The following is a 12565-nucleotide window of genomic DNA, read 5'->3' as shown; positions in this document are numbered from 1 at the left end:
GCTGCAATCTGGTTTGTTGTCTCCCACAGTAACTTGTTGCTGATAGTGTCTGGCCATCGGATCCGAAGTATCTTGCGTAGACAACTGTTAATAAACACTTGTATCTTCTGGATAATGGCTTTCGTAGTTCTCCACGTCTCCGCCCCATACAATAGAACTGTCTTGACATTTGTATTGAAAATTCTAACCTTGGTGTTGGTTGACAATTGTTTTGAGCTCCAGATGTTTTTCAGTTGTAAGTATGCTGCTCTTGCTTTGCCGATCCTCGCCCTCACATCTGCATCTGATCCACCGTGTTCATCAATGATGCTGCCCAGGTATGTAAAGGTTTCCACATCTTCCAAAGCTTCTCCGTCAAGTGTAATTTGATTGGTGCATATTGTGTTGCATCGGAGAGTCTTGCTTTTCCCTTTGTTTATATTGAGACCTACTGCTGCTGAGGCTGCTGCTACACTGGTCGTTTTCTCCTGAATTTGTTGTTGCGTTTGTGATAGAAGAGCCAGATCATCCGCGAAGTCTAGATCGTCAAGTTGCATCCTGCCTGTCCACTGTATCCCGTGCTTTCCTCCAGTCGTTGACGTCTTCATGATCCAGTCTATTACCAGGAGAAAGAGAAACGGTGAGAGTAGGCAACCTTGCCTTACACCAGTCTTTACTTCAAACGAGTCGGTGAGTTGTCCTCCGTGGACGATTTGGCAGTTTAGTCCATCATAGGAGTTCCGTATGATATTGACTATTTTCTCAGGCACGCCGTAGTGTCGAAGAAGCCTCCATAGTGTCGTCCTGTTCACGCTATCAAATGCCTTCTCGTAGTCGATGAAGTTGATGTAGAGTGATGAATTCCATTCGATTGATTGTTCCACAATGATACGTAGAGTTGCGATTTGATCTGTGCACGATCTATCCTTACGAAATCCAGCTTGTTGATCTCGAAGTTGGGCGTCTACGGAATCCTTCATCCTGTTTAACAATACTCTGTTGAAGACTTTCCCTGGTATTGAGAGGAGAGTGATGCCCCTGTAGTTGTCGCACTTGCTAAGATCACCTTTCTTTGGTACTTTGATCAGAAGTCCTTTTTTCCAGTCTGTTGGTACTTGTTCTTCGTTCCAAATCTTACTGAAGAGGATGTGTAGTATCTTGGCAGTTGCTGCTACATTTGCTTTCAGTGCCTCTGCCGGGATGTTGTCTGGTCCCGCTGCTTTGCCGATCTTGATTTGTCTAATGGCCATGCTGATCTCTTCAATTGTTGGTGGGCCAATATCGATTGGGAGGTCTGTGGGTGCTGCTTCGATGTTGGGTGGGTTCAGTGGAGCTGGTCGATTTAAGAGTTCTTTGAAGTGTTCTACCCACCTGTTTCGTTGTTCTTCAATGTCGGTGATTACTTTGCCTTCCTTGCTTTTCACTGGTCTTTCTGGTTTACGGTAATCTCCAGCAAGTTTCTTGGTTGTATCATACAGTTGTCTCATGTTTCCCTCTCTTGCAGCCTTTTCCGCTGTCATCGCTAAATCTTCCACATATTTACGTTTGTTGGTTCTGATGCTCCTCTTCACTTGCTTGTTTGCCTCTGTGTATTCGGCTTGTGCCTTGGCTTTTTCCGCTCTTGTTCGGCTGATATTGATTGCTGCCTTCTTGTTCCTTCTTTCTTCAATTTTATCCAGTGTACCAACAGTGATCCATTCCCTGTGATGGTGCTTCTTTTGGCCCAGAACCTCCTGACATGTTGAAATGATTGCCTCTTTGATACCTTTCCAGTTGCTCTCTATGGTGGTTCCCTCTCCATTGAGTAGATCATGAAAGGCCTCGAACCTGTTGCTGAGGGCTATGTTGAATTTGTTGAGTTTGTCAGCATCTCGAAGATAGGCCGTATTAATCTTTTGTGATGTTGTCCGCACCGTTGTCCAGTGCTTCTTGAGTTTTAGTTTCATCTTGGCGACCAGCAAATGGTGATCGGATGCTATATCAGCTCCTCTTCTGGTCCTCACATCCTCCATCGTCCTCCTGAACTTTTTGTTGATGCAGATATGGTCGATTTGATTCTGTGTAGTGTGATCCGGTGAAATCCAAGTGGCTTTGTGTATGTTTTTGTGTGGAAATGTGGTGCCACCTATGACCAGTTTATTGAAGGCACATAGGTTTGCAAATCTCTCACCATTTTCGTTCCTTTCTCCCAGTCCATGTTGTCCCATGACGTCTTCATATCCAGTGTTGTCCTTTCCAACCTTGGCATTGAGATCTCCCATCAGAATGGTCAGGTCTTTGGTTGGGCACTTCTCGAAGATCGACTGCAGCCTATCGTAGAATTGGTCTTTAGCGTCTTCATCGTAGTCGTTGGTCGGCGCATAGCATTGGATGACGTTCATTGTAATGCCCACTCTCTTTGTTTTGAAGGAGGCTTTGATGATCCTTGGTCCATGAGATTCCCATCCTATAAGTGCATTTTGTGCTTTTCTGGACAGCATCAATGCAACTCCTTGTGTATGTGGGGCATTTTCTTCTTCATGACCGGAGTATAACAGAAGTTCCCCTGAAGACAGTCGTTGTTGTCCAACCTGCGTCCAATGCGTTTCACTGATTCCAAGCACCTCCAGGTTGTATTTTCTCATTTCTGCAGCAATTTGGAAGACTCTTCCGGTCTCCCACATTGTCCGGACATTCCATGTACCTATAAGAATTGTTGCTCTGTTTGTAAGAAGGTGCATCGGCCTCATGACTTCCGAATGAACTCGGCTTTCATCATGAGACGTCATAATTATTCCTTCTACTCCCAGGGCAGAGTTTAAATGGTTTGAATGATTTTTTCTGGTTAGCGTTTTTTTAGCGAGTTGATTTTCTACGGGATGGGTTCGCTAACCCCATGCCTAACCCTCCTCCTTTACCCGGGCTTGGGACCGGCAGCAACCCCCAGAGGAGCTACAGGCGGAGTTCTTAATGGCCATGTTTCACATTTATAAAGTCATAGACTAAAATTTTTTTTCTACTAATGTATGACAGTTTCTGAAAAATTATATTTGTAAAATACATTACAGTACAATAAAATGAAACAGCAAACAATATGGTTCATTGATGTTATTTCTTTCCATTTGTTTCTAATCTTGATCTACTCTGTTGGTGTAAGGTATAACAACTTAGACCGATACACAGCGCTATGATTCCTGACTTAAAAATTAAGAGCTCCTGATGTGCAAATGACCGGTTTTTATGATACTTAGTCGAAGTCGTTTGACATGTTCCTAGTGAGATATAGACTGAATTAAAGCATGTTTGGTGCAGAATTGTGTTGGGGAACACTGATTGGCCATTTCTTAGCCAATCAGTGCTAACGTATACTTGGAGAACACTCTAGAACTGTCTTGCGTACAATTGTGAATATGCTAATGTTTTTTCCTATTGTAGTACTTGCTCTCATTCTACCTTGCTATCCGGAATATAACTACGTCCCTCTCCAACCATGTTATTGTCTGGGGAGTTGTCGAGTGAAGTGGCGTCAAGAATACTAAGCAATAAGAGTAGCTGGGTCGTGATAAAAGTGCTTATAACACTTGTCTTCTTGAATTCAATTTTTCTTGATCTAAATGGAATAACTGTTCTCGGACCGATAACAAATGAATTTATCGTGTTGAAATTAAGTAATCTTTCTGATTGACCTGTAGAAGATTGCCGACATACAACTTAATTAAGCATCGCGCATTAACTTATACAGTGCTGAACACATCTATTAGGCTTTTTGTTGCATGTTTATAAAATCACTAGCTTCTCAACCCGACTAACTTACGCATGAGCTCTATGTGCCGTCCCAAAGGCATCGTTGACGTAGACATCACCAAGTTTTGTTAGACTCTCACTGAAAGCCTTGATTTGGTCAGCAGTGGCTTTTGTCTGTCAAGAAAAAGGATATGAAGTTTGTAATAACGAAGAACAAAGTAATAAGTCGGCAAAATATAAGAAAGCGTAGAATAGACGATAAAGGGTTATAATTGATAAAGGAAACTATCTACAAATGTGTCTTTGAAACAAACAGTAAGAATCAAGCCTCAGTGTGCGCTAATATGTAGTACTAGAAAAACATCTTATGATTTTCAGGTGAATGTCATGATGCAGTTAATAGGTGTCCGACAAACTACACCGGCCACCAATTATTTCACATCAAGTTAGGAAGTGACTAATAAGAAAGTTTTTCTACTCTAAAATACATGCACTGGGATGAAATATACTTGCGAGTCGTAATTTAGGGATCAACAAACACACAGCTAATCTACTGAATTATTACTTTACTACATTAAATTCTGTAGATATTAGTTAACGTTAAGCAGATATACGGTGCCTAGAAGTATCAATAATTGTATTTATTTTCAAGAAGTAGATAATACGTCCATATGATCTACCTAGAAATCTTACGAATCTTGCAGATATCCATAAAATAACTGAATAATCCGATAGTATATTAACATCACATGAAACAGGTAACATTAGATCTGTATCTTGTTCAATACGTTATCACACTAAATCTTATCTTTCTACTTTCACAATATATAACAGATGATTAAATAATATGAGCATTAAATGACGGTGATTCTGTAACTTAAGTACGACCTCTGAGTGTCTCATAGGTGACCCTGAGAACGTCCACCTACTTACTAGGTTCAAATGAGCTATGAATTAGAATGAATTGAGATTTACAACCAGACGCTAGGGTTAGGATAGTAAGGGACTTTGTTACGAACTGACACTAGCTATAATACCAGAATGCTGCCTAGCTGTAACGACGAATGAAGTCCAGGCCCAAATCCAAAATATGTTAACGTAAATCTGATTGATCCGTCTATAAATTATAGTTTCATTGAAATAGCTTTAGAACCAATATAGTGCTCTAACCATTGATAGTCCTAGAAAAAAATCTGGTGACAGTACCAAAACAAAAGATGTTCATACGGAACTCCTAACAATACTTCTAAGAGAATCCTACAAGTTGGTTGCATTCGTACTGAATATTTAATAGTTACAAAAATGGGAGCATTCTAGCTTATTAGCTAGTGTTCGCAGCGGCGACTCATGACACGCTATAGTAATCCGTAAACTTGATAAAAAAAATGAGGAATAGGACTAACTTTTTCGCCGGTTGGTGAGACACCTTTTCCTTCCTCTTCAACGTGAAAGCGTAGATTCTCTAGCAAAAAAACGCTTCCGGGAGCAGGATTGGCACATGCGTTAACTACGTCAGGCCCAACACAATCATTGAGGAACGTAACTTCTTTGCCTAACAACTTTGACACTTCAGGGCACACAGGCTTTAGAGAATACTTATCAACTTTGTGCCCATCTGGCCGACCTAAATGGGACATTAAGACGACACTTTTGGCCCCCTTATCCAAAGCATATTTAATAGTTGGTATGGCAGCTGCTATTCTAAAATGGTACAAAGTAACTATAATTTCCGACTATTACCTTTGAGTGTTAGTGACTTTCCCATCTTTCATAGGGACGTTAAAATCAACTCTATAGAGCATTTGACTCTAATCATCTAAAATCATTCTTACCGAATAAGAACACGTTTTCCTTTAAGGTCAACATCTGAAATACTAAGCTTCGACAAACCCATCACGTACACAAACTGAATATGTCAACGAATCTTCCGAAAAATGTGTCCTACAAATGTAAGTAGAAAAACAAAGCCCTCAGTTCCCAATAAAAACATGCCCACGAATCCGACGTTGGTTCATAGACATAAGATTGTATTGTTAAAAATTCACCCAGTAATTATCTAAACATTTGGACTGTCACCAATCAGTTGGAAGCTGCTGTCTTCTCTCACTAAAGGGATAGTTATTATTGAACAATATTCGTAAGGGAACCCAAGTAAATGAGGAATTCCACTTGAATAGAATTGGAATTTTCAGAGCTCACAGTCTCTACTTGAGTCACATCTTGCGATTGTTACCTACACTTGACTACCCTATCTGATAACCAGTCTTACCTATCATCTGTTATGAAGATGATTCAACTAGATGAATAAATTGGCAGGATCTGAACTCTATTCCCCCTCCCCCACAAAGTGACAATACAAGAATATAAATGCAACATCTAAATGAGCCTATTTGTCTTTAAGCTGGCGAACGGCAAATAAAGTGCCCGCCATTTTACCAGCGAATACGGAGTGATCTAATATTGGCATACCCTTTTCTGAACGATGACCTTGGTACTAACATGTCCTATCTTTTCCTCCCTTCTCGGGCTAATCATTTGAGAGGAAATTCAATGAAAGTCCAAAAACCGAGGTCAAATTGTCTACATCTGGAGTTTCGTTGTGAATTACTGGAATTCTCTACCAGAACACGTAATATCAGCACCTTCTGTCGATATATTCAGGACGAGATTGGGCCTCCACAGTGTAACAAACTGCAAGGATTAAAATAGGTCAATAGACCTCATGTCCTTATTACTGAAGACTGAAAAATATTATTTTACAAGGTCGTGAAGATACGACCAGTACTCTGATTTTACAACCTGCTACCAGTAGCACCTTCTATATGCGAAGCTTTTCCCCGACCAATGGAAATCAGAAGTCAGACGAGAAGAGGTAGGAAAGATATATTTGATACGTTATCAATATATCGAGAAGCGTTTATTCTAAGATGGCTAGTGAACGTAGGAGTAGTGTCCCACGCTGAGTCGAAACGTGATCTGGTACGGATGCATGACCGAAAGCCGAAACCGAAAGTTGAACAAGTCCACTTAAACAACGTGGTCAGTATCCAATGTCGAACACTTAGAAAGCTATTGATTTTGGGGAATTATTTACAGCTACAGTCGGAAGACTGACACGGAAAAAAGCCATGGAAACTAAAGACGTTTATCGGAAATATCTTATCCAGTGGCAGTGAGAGCACAACTGAATAAGAATATGTGACGGGGAGCAGACAGGAATTTCAGTATCCCAATGATAATATTTATCACCTTAGGATTAAAAAACGTGAAGTAGACCTCAGAAACAAAGAAATAGAAATGAATTATGTCATTACTTCATATGGAATAAATACAACACTAAAAGACAAATTAGGCCAAGGCATATACTATTTTTGCACCAATAAGATGATAGCAAGTCAGATAATAATAATACATCAGGAATGCTTAAAAACAAAAAGTAAATTGTACATAGTCATTAACCGTAATGGTCAGTCTTTAAACTCAAATGAAACCTCATGAGTTAAACGTCACCAAGGGATCGCAGTTTGAATTTTTCGATGTGAAGATTGCACAAATATTCAGAATTCGACAACTCCTTTAGATGTAACACCTTTTTATTGGAGTTGTGTAAATATAGTCAAGTAATAAGCCAGAAATCATGTGGTTCGAAGTTATATTTGGGAGGCTATCGATATATCGTGAGACCTTTGGTCTAAGCTGGCTAACAGCTGCAAAGGATGAATAGCACAGCGAACCCCCTCTTCATCTAATGTGGATGTGTAACTAAGTGCCCTCAGCTAGGGTGTGTTGAGGAAAACAACTAAGGTCAACATTGACGTGGAAGACTTGCATAATTAACTGTTTTATGAGTTTATTAACCTCTACAAAGGAATCTCATTCGGTTGTCGGGCGCCTTACAAGTTATACGCCATGACAGCCCTGTTTCCAATGAAAATACGTCTTCTCAGTCAGTCATCCTTGACTTCGCCTTTAGTTGACTCTCATACTTTTCCACAGAAGAAATACAGACTTCAGTATTTCGGAAGTCTAATATAACCACACCGTTTTCATACTGACTGCAGATTTTGTGATTTTTATGATAGGAGGGTAGAATACTTTGAGGGAGAATTTGATTCGTCCTCTTATTCCTTTTTTCCTTAAATTGTAATCGACAATCATAAAATCTTCCGTAAAACTGATTGCGAGTCCAAATATAGTACAGTGAGATATATATAACCATTAATTATCCTGTAGAATAATGGCCTAGTTCGGCATTAGTACACTTATCATTTTTATTTTAATAATAAAATTGTAGTGATGTGACTATCTAATCTATAAGATCTTACGTGAAATTCGTATCATTGTCTATACTGACCCATCCTATCGTGAAAATCATTGATGTGATGTTTGGTACAGATAAATAAAACATTTGTCCCTGAGTTTTAATCAGATATTTTACGTGGAAAGGTATGAGTCACACTGAATGATGACGCCCACAAGGCTGTTATGTTATACCAATCATTTTTCCTGCGTTCACTTCCTGACCCTCTCTTCTTGTTGAATATTTTATGTGAATTCTCTCAGTCAACCTATATTCAGCTTCAAAGATCGTGTGCTTAGGAATCTATATCACTACAGTCCTAAGTGTGTGTTTTAATTTGACAAAGTCGTTTATGATAACAAGAAGTGTATACTAGCAAATTTATTTCCTTAAGCAGTATTTGTGCACATTCACCATCTGAAATAGGGCGATAACTAACCACCAGCAATGCATAAGCCGTAATTAATCTTTAAATAATGTTTATTTTGTGTTAAGATGAACAAGAACTCAACCTAAAAAGGAACAATAAAAGTCTTCTGAAGACTAAATAATTGACATCGAATGTTAGTGTCCAGATAAGTGAAATTACTAAATGGTTTCCGTACGTTTTATTTAGGTACTTAGTTTAGAACAAATAGAAATAAAAATACCATTTTAGCTGCCTAAATGAGGGCCAATACTGCTTTATGTTCAATCATGCCGGTCATATTGGTCAACACATCGATTTGCTTCAGCGTTGGCTGTCAAGTACGTAAAGTGGCATCACTTAGGTAAGAAACTGGATCTACTGACCTAAGTACTGTGAACTTGTGAATACTTCACGTATATTACCAAAAACATGGGCGAATAAATGCTGTCATATACTTAGATCCTATCCCATTTTAGTTTACTTGACGATTTGCTGAGTGCACGAGAAAAGCGTCGGTTCGTTATTGCTGCTACATAAAGATACAGCCTGATATAGTTTTGAAGATAAATTATGTTTCCCGAATTTATCACGCATTCACTAAAGCTCAAATGCTGAATATTATTACACTAGTGGATGGATACATCATCTGCACATCGTGAGCAAAATGAAAGTTGAAGAACAACAAAAGAGTAAGCTTGGAACTACAGACAGATTGTGTGAGGAAAATGAAGAGACATAAAATGTCTAGTTTATACAATAACTGAAATCAAGTGGGAAAGAATCGCTACTATTGTTCCGTAAATGTTTGCCAAAATGGAATAAGAAAATTAGACCCAAAACGTTCTAAAATTAATAATTGGAGGAACCGAAATTTCACGAGCTCCAATAACACCTTCACTGAATAGGAGTATGACTTAGGTAATCATAAGTAAGCAAGAAATCTGACAGAAGGAAAAACGTCATCTAGAATTTGGAAGCCATAAAATAATACCATTAGAAGCATGTCTGTACAAAACCTAAGAGGGAAATGCTAAGTAAGTTGTGATAATTGTGCAACTAATGAAGATGGAAAATTAATGTGAGTCATGTCTTGGCCAACGATATTGACGCCAATCTCTTTCTTTCACTTATCCATGACAGACTGTATTACATGGACGGTCAATAGTTAAACCCAAATGTCAACTGACAAAGAATGATGTAAAAGTTTGGTTTCGTCCTGTAGTCGTTAGAAAACTTGCTGAAACAGATATCAAATCCGAACAGAAGGATCAAATGAGATTGCTAAGATCTGTTCACTTGCCTAATCTGAAAAACTGGAGTATCTGCCAATGTTTTTTCATAAATGTGTTTGGCTAATCTCCAGTAGTAAACTCGCAAAAATCTTTGTTCTGTCATATGACAGTGAAACTTAAAACGTTTACACAAATACCTAGGTTCCTACAAGGTGACCGACTCCCACTGGATATGGAAGCCCGTTAAGTGAATGATCCTTCCATTCTATCCACAATCATTCAAATAAATTTTATTCAAGTACAGGGGTAGCGCTTTCCTCCAAAGAGATTTTTCCGACTAAGCACATAAGTCCAAATTGCAGTCATAAATAAAGTACTGACATCTGAGATAAGTAGTGTGAATAATATGAAATCCTTCAGAGTTAGCAAGCGAGTCATAAAACACTCGACTGGCACTAATGGATTGTAAAGTGTCAGTGAGCCCTATTCTAACCACCGAAGAGGCGTGACTTGTGTTAAAAGATCCACCAAACCTCGTCAACGTCAGTCAGCTAGAATCAGTTGGCACACGACTGACTTTTCGATACGGCGGTAATCGCACTCTATTTCTTCTATTCTTACTAACAAACTTCTGTAGTAACGTCTATATACAATCATAAAAGTAGCATGGTGCCTATATACGACGAAAGAGTAGGCCACTCTAGGTATTGTGGGTTGTGATGTTGATGTAAGCTACCACACCATTCCCGTACAACTCCAGTAGTCCCCGACCATCTGCATTGGTGATCGATAAGGATGTTCAACCTAGAGTATTCCATGCCTTACGAAGTCCAGACATCTGTCCTGAGAAAAACACGAATACAAACCCGATAGAACCGAATCGGGCAACACGACTACTCAAGAAACTTCCAATGCATCGACCCAAACACAATGATGGTCACGAGAAAATCTTACTTGATTCCATGTAGAAGTAAAGAAGCATGAAAATCGCAAGACAGCTATTAAGGGTAAGAGTGTTTTATGTCGGGTCGTGCTATAATCCTCAAACGGATATAACCAATCAAGGACTAAAAATTAGTGAATGCCTGATATGGACAGTTTACATATACATCACAACCTTTCAAAAATTCAAACCTTACTGCTTCGACTTCATCCTTTCATCTTATATATATTCTTCGAGATTGCCAGTCGGTACCTGTCTTCGGTCAGGATATCTGTCCACTTATCTATATTATTTCAAAACTTATGACGAAAGCTAGGGAATAGAGTATAATGTTTTTCCTCCAAACGTAGCCAGTAGTGACTACACAATATATAATTATAAAATCAGACCATAGTAGACAGAAGTTCCGACTGACGAGGCTGTAACATTACAGAATCAAACCCCATAAAATCACATACTTATCGTAAAGGCCTGGTTACGGTATAACTAATCGTGACCATCAAAAGTCATTGAAACTGTTGTCTGAATGAAACCACTTGACACAAAACAGAGAAGAATTGCACAAAATTGAAGAGCAGTCCAGGCACTCCGGACTGTCCTGGTGATGCTGCTGCGAGTTTGGCGTTGAATAGACAGTGTGCCAATTCTAAACACCCAGAAATACAAAAAAACGAAAAGTACCTACGGATCACTATTGAGGAGTGCCTAAAGAATGTGATAGTATGAAATGCGTCTAAACAGTATGATTAAGGGGGCATAATATTACTTAGGCAGATCTACTACAAAAACGGGTTCCTAAATTAAAGTAACTGTTTTTTCATAAACCCAAACATTTTACTCAGTTCACTGCAGAGTAACTTATGACCTTAAATGCCCTGGTATGGCCGACGGCGGAGAAAGTCCACTCCCCCTCTCGCAATGCTTACATGGCCATGTGCATACAACCACGACCACAAAGGTCCTCCTCACTGCCTTCTCGCGGCAGGGGTTTTGCTCACAAAGCTGAGGAGACGAAAAGCGAATGTCCGACTCTTTAACCGGGTTGGTAGATACGGAGTATCCACCTAAGGGAGTTGGAAAACCCCGATTCTGAATCAGTGGTGCACATAGGCTTCAGGATCCTAAGGAGACAGAAGGCGTGTGAACCTACTGTTGTTCACCAGATACCATGGGACTGCGTTTCCTTACATTCCTCCACCGTCTTGTGGATTAGACCTTCAAGTCGAAGGCTCCGCGTGTGGCCTCCTAAGTAAACCACCCGCTTCGGTTTGGGCACTCGGGCAGTATCCCAGCCCCCACACAAACCGAATGACTTATGTGGCGCACATTTACCTGGTGCCTCCTTGTACCAATGTCTATGTATTTAAATAAATAAAGAATGGGTTACGCTTAAATTGGTCGTTACTAAGATTAAAATACATTTTTGGAAAGCACCTACAGTTTAGTAACTACAAGTGATCTTCGATATTCTTGCAATAAAGCTTTATACTGCTATAGCTTACAGGTTTTACGTAGCGTTGATGCGTCCCATTGGTTATGTATAATATTCGGGAACGTTTCGAAATATACACCGTTCGATTCCTCAGTGCTGATTAATAACATGATGTTAGTCATTGCCACGACGCACATTAGTGTCTGATGAAACTATCTCAATGAACTCTAAAATATGAATACTCAGTAAGTACTGACTTTCCTTTTAATAAATTCTCCTTAATTCAAAACAGCTCTTAAGAAAAAAAGTACTTATATTACAATAACTATTCGAATAGAAAAGAATATCACAAAACAGAGCATCTTTGGAAAACAATCACATAAGAAAATCAGAAGGGGTTTTGGTGGAGATTTAGTATTTTCATAGTTGAAAGCGTGAGTTAATTGAAGCTAGACCACTATGGAAAACTTGGAAGAACTGGACGGCCGTTTTTGTTCTTTTTTGGGCTCCTCCAGGGGTTTCAGGTTTTCTCTGTGGGGTGGGGTCT

The 12565-nt window shown here is 39.4% G+C and overlaps 2 protein-coding genes across 2 annotated transcripts in view; both read right to left on the bottom strand.

Moving 5' to 3' along the window:
- Nucleotides 1-3768: 3768 nt before the first annotated feature.
- On the bottom strand, nucleotides 3769-5647 carry Smp_187370 (phosphoglycerate kinase; the record flags this gene model as incomplete). The annotated part of the gene is made up of 4 exons (XM_018799726.1): nucleotides 5535-5647; nucleotides 5443-5493; nucleotides 5106-5403; nucleotides 3769-3876 (listed from the first exon to the last, which is right to left on the bottom strand). The coding sequence occupies exons 1-4, from the start codon at nucleotides 5594-5596 to the stop codon at nucleotides 3769-3771; spliced, it is 519 nt and encodes a 172-aa protein (XP_018651486.1). The 5' UTR covers nucleotides 5597-5647.
- A 6545-nt stretch (nucleotides 5648-12192) lies between these two features.
- The window catches only part of Smp_132530 (hypothetical protein), a gene marked incomplete at both ends in the record, with an annotated part of 6645 nt that continues 6272 nt past the window's right edge, over nucleotides 12193-12565 (bottom strand). Inside the window, one exon of the mRNA XM_018799725.1 lies at nucleotides 12193-12245. Within this exon, the coding sequence (XP_018651485.1) occupies nucleotides 12193-12245 (53 nt within the window). The remainder of the gene's footprint in view (nucleotides 12246-12565) is intronic.

This window comes from Schistosoma mansoni, chromosome 3 (genome assembly GCF_000237925.1).
Source record: "Schistosoma mansoni strain Puerto Rico chromosome 3, complete genome".
Classification (NCBI taxonomy): domain Eukaryota; kingdom Metazoa; phylum Platyhelminthes; class Trematoda; order Strigeidida; family Schistosomatidae; genus Schistosoma; species Schistosoma mansoni.
Note: the sequence above shows the minus strand (reverse complement) of the source record. Positions and strands in the feature narration are given on the sequence as shown.